The following is a 14,713-nucleotide window of genomic DNA, read 5'->3' on the forward strand; positions in this document are numbered from 1 at the left end:
CATAGAATAAAAATAATTGTTCAGGTTGGGTGAACAGTACATGGATTTTTATACCCACACCTCTCTCAATAGACCCTCCTAAAGCTATTTCTATAAAATAAATTTCAAAGAAGAAAAATGAAGAGAGGCAAAAATACAGGGGGCAGTGGCGTGAGACAGAGATGAATGGTTCCAAAACAGCAACCTACAAAAGGTAACTTAGAACCTGTGATACCAACAGTAGAATGTTCAACACAAAATAACAAGTCACAACAACACACATCAAGTCCTGACAGAGTATGCTGACATGAATGCCCAGAAACCTGTCATTCTAGGTAACCCAAAAGTTAATATATGTAGAATATTTAGAGTCATTTGGATACTCTAATGGCTTACTAGGGCATAAAGGCTATACTGAAAGGAAAGCGGGAAAAGGAGAGGCTGTAAAACAAAACACTGACGATCTCTGCAGAAAGCCTATCCATATGCCACGAACGCGTGATAGTCACAGTCTCAAGACACAAAGTCAAGGCCTGATTGTTTTCATTCTGTTTTCTGGGTCAGCCAAGATGATACAGTTGGAAGAGCTCAGAATCAACCTAAATCTCCTTGACTGGGATGATAGGTCTCAGCAAACAAGCAACTGAACAAGATCCTTTTAGCTCAGATGGTTTGTCCTGTTAGCTCCCAGACTCATGACCATAGCGGGAAAAACAACACCTTTTTTTTGAACAGGGAAAGTTTCAGATAAACATTTTTGGCCTTTTCTTTTTGTGTAGGTGTTTTGTTGTAGTTGTTTGTGGCAGGGTCTCATCATGTAGTCTTGGTTGGGCCTAGCATTCATCATGTAGATCAGGCAGGCCTCAAACTCATAGAGACCTGCCTGTCTCTGCCTCCCAAATGCTTGTATTAAAGGTGTGTTCTCCCACACTGGCCCAATTTTGCCTGCCTCCCCTTTTGAGAGAAGGGCTCACTCTGTAGCCCAGGAGGATATCCTGGAACTTACTTAGTAGTCTAGATTGCCTTCTAACACATAATTCTTCTGGTTTCTCAGTGGTGGGATTATAGACACATGTCAACATGCCTGGTATAAAGAACTGTTTTATGGTAGTGGTGCACGCCTGTAATCCCAGCACTATGGAGGCAGAGGCAGGCGGAGCTCTGTGAGTTCAAGGCCAGCTTTGGACTACAAATCGAGTTCCAGGACAGGCAGAGCTGTTACACAGAAACCTTTTACCAAAAACAAAAAATATTTGCATGGATTATTATCATGTAAGAAATATGTTTTGATCATACTCTAACCCCAATTGACCTTACTCCTCTTCTATGAAACCCAACCCTCTCTTCTTTTCATACCAGCTTAATTTCCCCATTTTTAGTGTCTATTACCACCTATCGCATTTTTAAGATGGTATGTATACATGTGTTTGCATATATGCAGGAACATATGAGTGTGGAGACCTAACGTTGATGTCGGGTATCTTCCTTGATCACTCTCCATTTTATTTATCAAGTCAGGGACTCTCAGTAAACCCAGAGCTTGCCAGTTCTAGTTAGTTAGCCACCTTGTCCCAGTAAATATTGGGACTGACAAGTGCCTGACGCAACTACCCAGTATTGCCAATGGTGCTCTAGCAGATCACAGATGGGATGGATGTTGGGGTGGGCCTGGGTAGTTGCAGGTTTGGACAGCCCTCCTACTCTTATGCCCTTGGGGCAGCTCTCCCACCTGTCTCAGGCATTGATGTGAGTGGGGTGGTAGGGCATCCCTCTCCTGCCTATGCTGTCACATGACAGATGAATAATGGGGACAGCTCTCTCATGCTCACAACATAAAGGCTGGCTCACCCACACCTTTGCTAATGTTTTCAACTTTTTTTTTTTTTTGGTTTTTTTTTTCCGAGACAGGGTTTCCCTGTAGTTTCTAGAGCCTGTCCTGGAGCTAGCTCTTGTAGACCAGGCTGGCCTCGAATTCAGAGATCCGCCTGCCTCTGCCTCCCGAGTGCTGGGATTAAAGGCGTGTGCCACCACCGCCCGGCTGTTTTCAACTTTTAAAACACCTTTTCTACACTATTTCGTATGCACGGCCTTGTAAAGCCACACAAATATGTCATAGGAATCAGCTCTCTCCATTATATGGGTTTCAAGAATCCAATTCAGATCATTAAGCTTGGTGGCAAGCATCTTTACAGATTCAGTTATCTTGCTGGCCCTTCTCCCCATTTCTTTCTTTTTTTTTTTTTTTAAAGCTTTTTTTTAAAATGTTTATTTATTATGTATACAACATTCTGCCTCCTTGTATACCCGCGCACCAGAAGAGGGCACCAGACCTCATAGATGGTTGTGAGCCACCATGTGGTTGCTGGGAATTGAACTCAGGACCTCTGGAAGAGCAGCCTGTGCTCTTAACCACTGAGCCATCTCTCCAGCCCGCCCCATTTCTTGAGACATGGTCTCTCATTGAACCTGGACACAAAAATTAACTTCCTAGACTGGCTACTCCCTAGCACAGCATTACAGATCTATACCGCCCACATCTGGCTGTAACACGGGTACTAGGGATCTGAATTCAAGTCCTCATGCTCGCAGCACAGGTACTTTATCAACTGAGCCATCTCCCTAGACACTGTGGTGTTTTGTTTTGGGACTTGCTTTGTAGAACAGGTTGGCCTCGAACTTCCAGAGATCTGCCTGCCTCTGCCTCCTGAATGCTGGAATTAAAGTATGCGTCACCACCACCCTGATATCCTCTTTATTGACCTCCATGGATACTTGCAATCATGTACATATGTGACACAGAGTACAAATAGTTAAAAATAAACTTAAAAAAATATTTATAAGAGTGCTTAGACCTCAAGAGTGTCAGCTCAATCTCCCAAGTCACAAAACAACAGACTGCAGTAACACTGGACTAATGCTTAAAGGAAAATAAGCCAAAGTTACAAGAAATGGAAGTTAGCAAATTTTAGATCCACTAAACTAGATTCTCAATCACTGTCCATTTAAGTCACCACAGAAACAAAGTAAGGGCAGGAGAGAGATGGCTTTACCTCCTGTGGATTTACTGCAGTTAAGACAGAGACTTCATAGGACTGCCTTCCCGACTGCATGGCCACCAAGTGATGTGTCACATCAGTCACTGAGGACAGGGGACGTGAGGATCCTTCAGTAAGCACCTCTGTAAAACAAGAGGAAACTGTCATCAACGAATAGTGATCCACATGCACACCCACTGCTTCATCAAGCCAACCATTACAAATGCTAACTCTGTTCCCTAGAAAATTCAACCCCAAGTTTTCACTTTTTCATTGTTAGTGGATTTAGAAAGTTACAAAAGGAGGGTGGGAAATTAAAGAAACTTGGATATAAGAATGACAATTTTTCAATGTAACAATTTAGAATAATATGTTTTTTAGACTGTTGCCTGGATTAAAACTATATGAAATAGGGCAAACGCTGCACAGGCAGGCAGACCAGAGCACGAGAACCAGCCCTTGCGGCCGTCAATACTGATGTTCTGAGCAGTATGTCCACAATAAGAACATGAGCTAATCCTGGCTTCAGAATTCACACTCTGTCCCTTCCTCCCTTGAATTTACTCTTCAAGCCCAGCAACGCTCTCCATGCCACTTCTGTCTTCTGATGTGGTCTGCACTAGTGCTGCTCAGGGACCGGGTGGACCAGGGGAGCACATTTGGGGCCTTGCAAGCTCCACACAGAAGTTACAAAAACCTCAGACTGTGAAGGAAGAAGTGACTAAAACACAGGGTCACATACTTAGTAGACATTCATCGGGATCACCATGAAAATTTTGGAAATAGTATTACAGATAAACCACTTAGCCCTCAAGCAAACTACAAGGTTTTTTTTTGTTGTTGTTGGTTTGTTTTTTTTTTTTTTTTTCTTTCTTCTTCTGGAGGTTTTGTAGCCTGGTCTGCTCTTCCTTCCAGACTGTACTGTATAATAAATGTTTGCTGATGTAATTTCATCTATTTCTCAATGATACATATATGCTGTTTCAACATCAACTACAGCTTACGGTCCCTACCTCCTACTTTTGTCTTTCCCATGGTGCCAGGCACATAGTAGGCACTGAATAAATGCATGCTGACCTCACCTGGTAAGTTTTTCAGAGAAGAGGGCCTGGCCTGTGTAAGCTGGGTGAAATTTCTATACCAGAGGAGCAACTGTTTCCTAGAGAGCCCTTTCTTTTCTCCAGAAGATACGGCTTTTGGAGGTATAGAGAAATTGCTTTGTATCTCCTCTGTAAACCCTGGTTATCTCTGTTTAAATGTTTTAAAAGTTAAGCTCTTCCATAACTGCAACAGGAAAGACAGACACAGTTGGGCTAGAATGCTAAGGATTACAGATAATTTTTTAAATTTTTTTCTTCATTCTTCTGTTAACATCATATTTAATCATTAAAAGAGAAAAGGTTCATCTATCCACCCCAGAGAATAAATTCAAATACTATTCAATCACACCATCATACAAGAAATAATATTAACAATAATAATCTCCTCTATTTTGGAGATACTCTACTCCTTAGCCCCAAGCTACAACTTGTTTCCCCACATAAAGAACTAGAAGTCTTACCATCATCAACTCCAAGAATAGAATTGGTATTTGGTAGACTCAAGGACTCTCCACCAAGGCTGGACTGGGAATTCATAGACACCAGGTTTTTACTGGGTACTGAAGCTTCTTCAAGCAAACTACTGCCCATTAGTGGCTCGGCTGTACAGAGAACAGGATGTGAGAGACATACTACAGCAGTCAAGGCTGTGCCTGGTCCTCATCTCTCTCCACAAGGAAGCTGGCTACCTCTTTCAGAACTGTAAGCTTTTGTCTTGGATGCTTCTCCCATTTCACTCACTTTCAGATAACAAGAATAAACATACTGAGGAAGCCAGTCCCTAGGGATAATTATCTGTTCACGTGACCACCATCTAAAGATCAGCGTGTAATAGAGAGTGAAATAAGGACATCCTTTGAAAGGAGCACTTGGAATTTTTGTTTGTTTTTGTTTTTGTTTTTCGAGACAGGGTTTCTCTGTAGTTTTAGAACCTGTCCTGGAACTAGCTCTTGTAGACCAGGCTGGCCTCGAACTTACAGAGATCCACCTGCCTCTGCCTCCCAAGTGTGAGTGTTTGGAATTTTTTAAAGAAAGACATGGAAAAGAAAAAGGAGTTCTATTTATTTTAAAGTAGGGTAAAGGCTGCCAAACTATTAAATAAAAAAAAAATGTTAAATCTTTAGTTATACAGAAATCTTTTATGTCTGTGCTCTTTAAAAACTGTGAATCACAGATCATCTGGCTGACCCCAACCTCGTTAGGAGACATTTACGTACTATTTTTTTGTTTTCTGAAAACAGGGTCTCAAGTAGTCCAGGCTGGCCTCAAACTTGTTGAGGTTGGCTTTGAACTGCTGATCTCCCACCTCTACCTTTCATGTGCCTGGATTATAGGCGCATGCTACCATGCCTGGCTTTTTTGTTGTTTTCCTAAAACAGGGATCCCACTATCTTGCCCAGATTGTCCTCCCACCTCAGCCTTCCAAGTGGATCTACAGCTATGAACCATTGGAGATTTGTTATTTGTGTGTGTGTGTGTGCGTGCACGCTCACACACACACATACATATGTTCATATGTTCACACACACCTTTTTGTGGTGTTAAACTCAGGGTCTTACACATGTTAAGCAAGCATTCTACTACTGAGCTGCATGCAAAGCCATCAGTGGAACTTTTAATAGTATGTGTTCTGGGATTTACAACTCGTCTCATTTTTCAAGTACCTTTATTGTTAAGGGAGGAACAAGAAAATATATGTTTTGAAAGCTTACAGATGATTATACTGTACGGCTGTTACAAACTATAAGTCCATCAAATGAAACTAAATCTCTCTACCCTAAACCTAGCTAGATTTCCAATTAGCCAAGCAGGCCAATGGCCTGGCTGCCAAACAGTTCTCCACCAAGACCCTTCTCCTCACCAGTTTGTTCCTGTTCTTGACTCCCAGTTGTTCCTAGCTGCAAGTGATGCTTTCTCATGTGGACATTTCTGCTCCCACTCTGAGAAAAGGTCTTCCCACAGACTTGGCATTGATGAGGTTTCTCTCCTGCAAAAAGTACTATGTTAAGATAGGACAGCCCAGAAGACAGTATGGAGTGCTGACGGCAATGCAGTAGACAGAAGACTGAAGGCTGCTCTTTGCATACAATCTTTCACAGGAAAGGGAGGGAGTTTGTCCCAGGAGGGCTAGCACATGCATTGGCTCCAGCACTTCTCTTTGGACTAAAGTCCCCCTGGCCTACCAAAAAGGCCTCCTCAGTGTGGTATCCTGACACTTGCAGAAAGTATTTATCTCCTTTCCAATAGTCTTCCATCAACCATCAGAATTTATATCTACCTTGAGGGCTCATTACAACCCTGGGTTCATAATATTCCACATTCTATTTCCTGTCAAGACTCAAGATCTTCAACATTTGCAGTTTACAAAGCCTTATTGTTTTTTTCTTTGGCTTTTTTTTTGTTTTGTTTTGTTTTGTTTTTCGAGACAAGGTTTATCTGTAGCTTTGGAACTAGCTCTTGTAGACCAGGCTGGCCTCGAAATCACAGAGATCCACCTGCCTCTGCCTCCCGAGTGCTGAGTGCTGGGATCAAAGAAAAGCAAGCACCACAACTGCCCGGCCCCAAAGTCTTATTTTTAGAAAACCAAACAGCTGGTGTGACGGTACATGCCTTTAATCCTAGAACTTGAGTAGGAGAGTTTGGTGAGTTCCAGACCAGCCAGGTCTATATAGTGAGATTCTGGAGATTCTGTCTCAAAAGGAAAAAACAAAACTAAACTTAAAAAAAAAAAAAAAAAAATCAGAAGTGACCAAAGCACCAATTCCTTATTCTGAAAGCTCACAATGAAGACCAGGCATAGGAAAGCAAGTCAATAATCTCAGAACTTGGGAAGCTGAGGCAGGAGGATACTTCAAATTCAAGGCCAGCCTGGTATATGTGGCTTATTCCAGTCCAGGCCTACTTGAGCAAAGAAAAAACCAAGAGCAAGCTCATAATGAAAAGCATTTTATTTAACTTGCCATTTACTTGTGTAAACGATCAAACTGCTCTACTTCATGGAGAAGAGTTCCAACGAAAAGGATTTCAGCTAATGTGAAAGGAAAGAACTAAGGAAAACTACAGTTAACTAGCAGGGGCAAAAACCCAGGGCAAGGGGTGAGAGAGGACCCTATGAACCCGATTGGTACAACCTGAAGCCACTCATCAATTCTGTCAACCAGACTGTGTGGATCTTAATCTGACATAAATGAAGCACACAGTATCATATACAATGTATTCATGCCCCGAATTTTGAAGTTTTAAAGCTTTTAGAACCTACTTCTATTTTTAAACTACAGGAAAACAAGCTGTAAACCAAAAGCAAGTGCTAGGAGACAACTCAGTGGCAGAGCTCCTGCCCAGCTCTAGGCTCCATCTCCACATTGGGGGAAAAGACATAAAAGAGGCTGACAAATTCAGAAGATGGTACTTCTATAGGACCCCAGTAACTCAGTTCTGTGATAAATCTACCAAACAAACAACAGTATAAAAAAAATTAGGTTCAAAAAAGATTTACTAGCCAAGAGTAAGCAATATTAGACCCTAGGGGATCTTTACTTAAAGGAACCAACTTCTGGGTTGAGACTATAACTCAATAGCTAAATGCCTGCCCATTATGCAAGAGGCTTTGGGTTCAATTTCCAACATGAAATAATTTTTAAAATATCTATCTATCTATCATCTATCTATCTATCTATCTATCTATCTATCTATCTATCTATCTAATCTATTTATGTATATAATATTCTGTCTGTGTATATGCCTGCAGGCCAGAAGAGGGCACCAGACCTCATTACAGATGGTTGTATTGAACTTAGGACCTTTGGAAGAGCAGGCAATGCTCTTAACCACTGAGCTATCTCTCTAGCCCAACATGAAATAAATTAGAAAATTTTAAAGATAAGCCGGGCGGTGGTGGTGCACACCTTTAATCCCAGCACTCTGGAGGCAGAGGCAGGCAGATCTCTGTGAGTTTGAGGCCAGCCTGGTCTACGAAGAGCTAGTTCCAGGACAGGTTCCAAAGCTACAGAGAAACCCTGCCTCAATCAATCAATCAATCAATCAATCAATAAATAAATAAAATAAAAATTTAAAGATAAATCAATTGAAGTAATTTTGGAGACAACTGGACAGAACATGGACTGAATATAAGATAAAAGCAAGAAGTTATTTTTAAATTTAAAAGGTATAAAAAAAACCATCTTTATATTCTTGTATATATCTGGCTCCACATCTGACATAGTTTACACAAGCAGTACAACACAGCACTAGCAATACACATGTGAAGTCCACATCTGGCCCACAAGCTCTCAGTCTGCCACTTTGACTTGGAACTTGTCATATAAATGGCCCAGGAGCTGCAGACAGCTCAGCTGGTGAAACATTTGCCTAGTATGCAGAAAGCCCACACTTACAGTCCCAACACCGGGAGGTGGAGGCAAGATGATCAGAGGTTTGAGATCATCCTGTGTGTGCTACATAAGACTTGTCTCAACAAAACAAAAAGACAAAACATCTCCAGCACTGGGATCTCAACTCTGACAGTCTCATCCCTGGCTGACTATACATCTCCACCTCCCTAACGCTCACTGAAGTGCTTTGCTGTAGTCACCAAAATCATGTCTTCTTGCCTCCTCTTCCTCAGTGCTGATTTCTGGTTGGGAAGATGGGAAAGGAGGGAAGGGAGACAAATACCACTTCAGATTTTTCCATTAAGTTTACAAAGTCTGGCTGCTATAGAATATTTTCAGAAAGTCTGAATCTCATTTTTATCAGGGGAGATTAGGTCATCTGCATAGAATGAGCAAGCTGACAGAATCACAGGGAATTTAATAATACAAAGCAAAAAAACAGGTCCGTAGGTTTTTTCTTCTCCATTGCTAGCTCCCCAGAAGTCCTACTGGGCAGTGTATTAGAATGAAGAACGAGCAGGGCGGCCATGCCTCCTCAGAAAACATGAACACCACAGGTCTCGCTGCCACTAACATCAGCCTTCCCACTGTGCCCGGGATTTGGGAATCCCCCCCAGAGGAATGAAGATGTCTATACTCAGTATCAATATGACACATAAAAGATCCAACACAGATCTCAGAAAAGGGTCTGCCTAATGCAAATGTAAATCTGAAGAGAACAGGAGAGCTAACTGAGGAGAAAATCTTTCAAATATAATTATTAAGGGCCTTAATCTCTCAGTCTTGAGCTTTATCACCTTAGAACACTGCACACCGCCTTCCCACCCTTGTCTCTTACTGTGTTTGCAGTCTATGAACAGCACAGGCTCTAGTACCTGAGTGAACTACCAGGTGCTTCCGGAGGCTGGAATACTCTGCAAAGGAACGGCCACATCCCTGGGCTTCACACAGGAAAGGCTTCTCTCCTATAGGCAGACAGTGAGACACAGGCTCAGCCTTCTGAGAACTGCCCATCATTGTGTTCTGCTTTCTTTAACTTAGGCTATGTAACGTCAACAGGGCACCCAGCAAATGTTGTCTCTCAATGTTCTGGAATACAGACCACCAGACAGTCTTCCAATTTTTTTTTTTTTTTTTTTTTTGGTTTTTCGAGACAGGGTTTCTCTGCAGCTTTTTTTTTTTTTTTTTTAGAGCCTGTCCTGGACCTAGCTCTTGTAGACCAGGCTGGCCTCGAACTCACAGAGATCCGCCTGCCTCTGCCTCCCGAGTGCTGGGATTAAAGGCGTGCGCCACCACCGCCCGGCTAGTCTTCCAATTTTTTATTCAAATTTCTTCCTTGGGATAAGGAGCATTTACTATTCCAAGAACACTAAAAAGAGAATTTCATTCCCTAACATACTGAAAGGTTATGCCATTTGGTGGGAATCTTATCTAGAACAATTGTTGTTTGATCTTGGACTGTACTTTGTAAATGCCTTTAAAGCATACCTTCCTGACACTTGTGCAGGGACAAAGAGTGGCACAAAAGCGGGGATGAGGTACTGAGTTCAGTGATTAAGTTTTGCAAAACACATTTCTGACAAAGGCCCCAAAGGCAACTGTAGTATCTCAGACTAAAAAGCAAGGAATCTTTACTTTGCTCCATCCATTCTGACATTTATTCTATTTCTCACATTGCAAGCTCTAACAAGAAAGCAAGCAAGCACACCCCAAGTTCAGGGGTTGTATCTTAGCTCATATTTAATGCTCTGTAACATTTGTATGGCTCAATAAATGCAACCATACAACGTTCAGAGAGACCGGAAAACAAGCTGACTTGTTCATTATCTCCTGGTGTCACTGCTATCTAGGACAGCCTTACCCTTCTTCCTACAGGTCAGGCTTATGGAGATAGAATCAACACTGTCCATTCCTCACACACAGATGAGGTTGGACACACTGTACTGACAATGAATGAAAGAACGCACGAGACACTGAAATGAAGGGAATCTTTCTTCAACACTGTACCTCCATTTCTACTCCCATATTGCTTTCCTAAGTAGAAGCAGCAGCAAGAGCACAGCCACGGAGACCAACAAAGAGATGCAGAGCTGCAAACCTGTGTGGATGCGGCGGTGGTTCTTCAAGTTCCCAGCCGTGGTGAACTGCTTACCACACCCAGACTCATGGCACATGAAGGGTTTCTCCCCGTTGTGTGTCCTCATGTGCACCTTCAGCCTCTGCAGCACATAGAAGCTTTTCCCGCAGCCTTCTGCAGGGCAGATGAAGGGGCGCTCGTTTCTGTAGAGACATCATGAGCAACAAGATTTGAAAACACTCTGTGCTGGTGGAGACAAGCCAACATTTCTACCGACCCTCAAGGCACACAAGAGACCCCAAACTTGGGTATATTAAAATAACTCTTAATATCTGAGGCATCTCTCTGGCCCTGAGACTTGGAATTTTTGCTCTTTAAGATATGTAGATGCCAAATGTCTTACTGAAATATTTATCAAGAATCAGGTAATGAGAGGTGGAGGCAGGAGAATCAGGAATTCAAAGGCATCCTTTTTCTTTTTTTCTTTTGTTTGTTAATTTGTTTTGAAACAGGGTTCCTCCATGTAACAGCCTTGAATGTCCTGGAACTCACTCTATAGACCAGACTGGCCTCAAACTTAAAGAGATCCACCTGTCTCTCCCTCCCGAGTGCTGGGATTAAAGGGGTACACCGCCACCACCTGGGAAAGCCATCCTTTTTGTTTGAGGCCTGCCCAGGTCACATGCCTCAAATAAAATAAGTAAATCAGACAACACAATTCTTTCTATTAACATACAAGACCCCTCAACCAGGTATGGTGATACACACTTATCTCAGCATGTGGTAGGGTAAGGAAGGAGATCTTGAGTTCAAAGCCAACCTGAGAAAACAGTAAGAACTTGATTTTAAAAAGGGGGTTTGGAGCTGGGACTACAGCTCAGGGGACGGTAGTATATTTTTAGCAAATTAAAAAGCTCTGGTTTAGATTCCAGAACAACAAAAACAAAAACCAAACAGGAGGCTTCTTGGCATGGCTGTAAACCCAACACTTGGGAAGCTGAAGTAGAAATATCATTTAAGCTCAAAGAATTTGCAGCAACTTGGGCAGCATAAAATTCCATCTAAAAACAAATAAGAACCAGAGATCTTGGTTTTTTCTATAGCCCATACTTGTCTCAAACTTGTCAGCCTTCTAAAGGCCGAGATTACAGGAGTATATCTATCACCACACCTGACTAAGAAAGACAATCTCAGCCAGGCTAACTGGAGTCCCTGCTTTCCTGGAGTTTGTCTGTTCAGGGACCAGTTCCTCTATGATTGGCTCACCGATGAGTTTTAAGGTGGTATTTGAAATGAGCCGGCCACACAAACGTTCGGTCACAGCCTTCAACTGTGCACCTGAGCTTCTTTTCCACTGGAGGAAGAGGCCCAGAATCTTTGGGCTGCCCGTCGCCAGAACCAAGGTGGACATTTTCTCCTGTAACAAGCAACATATTTATAATTCAGGGGAAAATCCTACTTAGATTCAAACAATAAAACTCCTACATTTCATCCCAAGTGATCATTAAACAGATATCTGCCTGTGCTTCCTATATATATTTATGTACAAGAGTACTCTGTATTCCCATCCAGAGAATTACCCGCAGTTATCATGTCTTATTCAACAAGACCAAGTTTCTGACAAATGTAAAAATATCAAATATGGCTTCAGAAAGCAAATTTAAAACTATTCTGTAGGAGCCAGGCAAGACAGTACAACCTGTAACCTCAGCTTTTAGTAGGATCGGGATTCAAGGTCATCCTTGATAGAGTACTCCCAAAAAGAACCCTACTCCACCAAACAATCCCCTCCCCTACCATTTTGTAAAACATAGTTGGTAGAGAAGAAACACCCAGAGTGGAAGCTACAGAGGTAACCTCAAGTTCTAATAATAAAATCATGTATTTTAGCCAGCCATGGTGGTGCATGCTTTTGATCCCATCAGGAGGCAGAGGCAGGAGAATTTCTGAGAGTTCGAGGCTAGCCTGGTCTACATAGTGAATTTCTGGACAGCCAGTGCTACACAGAGAATCCCTGACTCAAAAAACAAACAAATAATTAAAATGCTGTATTTTAAGACAAAACTGTTGTTCTGCTGAGTTTATAGCAGATTTTTGTCACAGATGCCACTCCTAAGATTTCCATCTTTTGATTCAACTTATGCATTTCCTACCATTTGAAGGGTAAGAACAACGTTCCAATTTCCTATCTTAGGCATCTTTAGTTATCCAATGTTTAAAAATGTAAAACCACAGATGAGTTTTAAAAATTTTTAACCAAACTTGTATGACACTGTATGGGCAATGCTGTTCCACAGGCAGAGACGGAGGGAAGAGTAAACAGTGGCCCCACTAGAGTCACACAGTCAGGGTCATTCAGTGTGTGCACGTCCCTCCTTCAAAGTGTTGTTCCACAACAGCAGATAAAACACTCGTAGTCACTTATTCTGCCCTGAGTACACTGAGTTTCTCTGTATTACATACAGTTTAGAAATGGGATTTGCATTTCCAAATTTCCCTCTGAAAAGCAAACAGCAGGATGCCATGCGCTGTATTACATCACAGTCCCTACTGATCCAAAGCAGTTTCTGTCCCACCAAGCAATCTTTCTTTCTATTGCTATACTCTCCTTGCTACATTTTACCAAGTTAAAAGTAATAAAACTAAGTGTTCTGGGACATATATCAGGACATAATTTCAGATGCTTCCTGCTGGCTAACATTAACATTTTCCTTCATAATACCGCTCTCCATTTGTTAAAATGTATTTAATAAAGTTAAACCAGGACAAAAGTATATATAACATAAAATTTCCCATTATTCTCAGAGAGTCAGCTAATCAGTTTCTAATGAAAAGTTTATTAAAACCCTGTCCTAACCTAGAGATTGGCACCAGAAAACAACTAGAGCTTTGTACGTTCAAATTTCTACATAACATTAAGAAAACAAGGGCCAGCAAGATGACTCAGTGGGTAACGGCTCTTGCTGCCAAACTTAAAGATCTTTGTTTTAAGCCGGGCGGTGGTGGCGCATGCCTTTAATCCTAGCACTCGGGAGACAGAGGCAGGTGGATCTCTTTGAGTTCGAGGCCAGCCTGGTCTATAAGAGCTAGTTCCAGGACAGGCTCTAAAAGCTACAGAGAAACCTTGTCTCGAAAAACAAAAACAAAAAATTCATTTTATTTCTAGAACCCACAAGGTAGGAGAGCCCCAACCCCCACAAAGTTGTCCTCTAATCCTAAAAGGGGTAGAACTGTATTTTTGTCTGATGGGTGTTTACTTTGTATTCAGAACTATAAGACAAGCCGGCGGTGGCGCACGCCTTTAATCCCAGCACTCGGGAGGCAGAGGCAGGCTCCAAAGCTACAGAGAAACCCTGTCTCGAAAAGCCAAAAAAAAAAAAAAAAAAAAAACTATAAGACACTTGTTAGGGCTGTAAGGTAACTATTTATTTATTTATGTATTTATTGTTTATTTTTGAGATAGGGGTCTCACTATGTAGCTATGGCGATCCTGGAACTCACTAGATAGACTAGGCTGTCCTTGAACTCACAGGGATCTGCCTGCCCTTGCTTCCCAAGTGTTGTAATTAAAGATATGTGCCACACTCACCCCATCACTTTTTTGATTTTTGAATAAGAAAAACATTCATAGAATACTTTAGATTGAAAGCTTATACCTAATTATTAAGTCTCTGCAATGGCTCAAACAGGTTAAGATATTGACCTTTATGCTCTAAACATGAGAAAATTAAAACCATGCAAGGCAAAAGAATCAGTAAATGATGTCGTCACATCTAGACCCCAGGCCTGCACTGCTTCTCATCGGCAAACGTGGCACTATTTTCTAAACATGAGTAGAATGGTGAAGGTTTCAGAATCTAAGGGTTAGAAAAACCATCTCAGGAAAACCCCTCAAATGATTAGAATAAATAAAGAACACTATAATGCACTATGGTAGTCACAAGTAATTATTTGAAGATGAACAAAAAATAGAATTTTCTGTGCAAGAGCTATTGTTTTTAAAAATGTAATACTCTGAAATTATCTGTGGAATCCCCAAGTTCTCTGAGATATTATTTAGCTTTTTTTTATATGATCAGAAATTAAAATACTCATAAATATATTCCTGATTATCAGCAAAGCTCCAAACAG

The 14,713-nt window shown here is 41.6% G+C and overlaps 1 protein-coding gene across 1 annotated transcript in view; it reads right to left on the bottom strand.

Annotated features, from left to right (window-relative positions):
* Znf410 (zinc finger protein 410) overlaps positions 1-14,713 on the bottom strand; it is a 29,019-nt gene that overhangs the window by 2,602 nt on the left and 11,704 nt on the right. Inside the window, exons 6-11 of the mRNA XM_038336587.1 lie at positions 11,849-11,999; positions 10,604-10,785; positions 9,381-9,470; positions 5,976-6,101; positions 4,576-4,716; positions 3,030-3,157 (exon numbers count right to left, since the gene is read on the bottom strand). Coding sequence (XP_038192515.1) covers positions 3,030-3,157; positions 4,576-4,716; positions 5,976-6,101; positions 9,381-9,470; positions 10,604-10,785; positions 11,849-11,999 — 818 coding nt within the window. The remainder of the gene's footprint in view (positions 1-3,029; positions 3,158-4,575; positions 4,717-5,975; positions 6,102-9,380; positions 9,471-10,603; positions 10,786-11,848; positions 12,000-14,713) is intronic.

The sequence above is a fragment of the Arvicola amphibius genome, chromosome 7, assembly GCF_903992535.2.
Source record: "Arvicola amphibius chromosome 7, mArvAmp1.2, whole genome shotgun sequence".
Lineage (NCBI taxonomy): Eukaryota > Metazoa > Chordata > Mammalia > Rodentia > Cricetidae > Arvicola > Arvicola amphibius.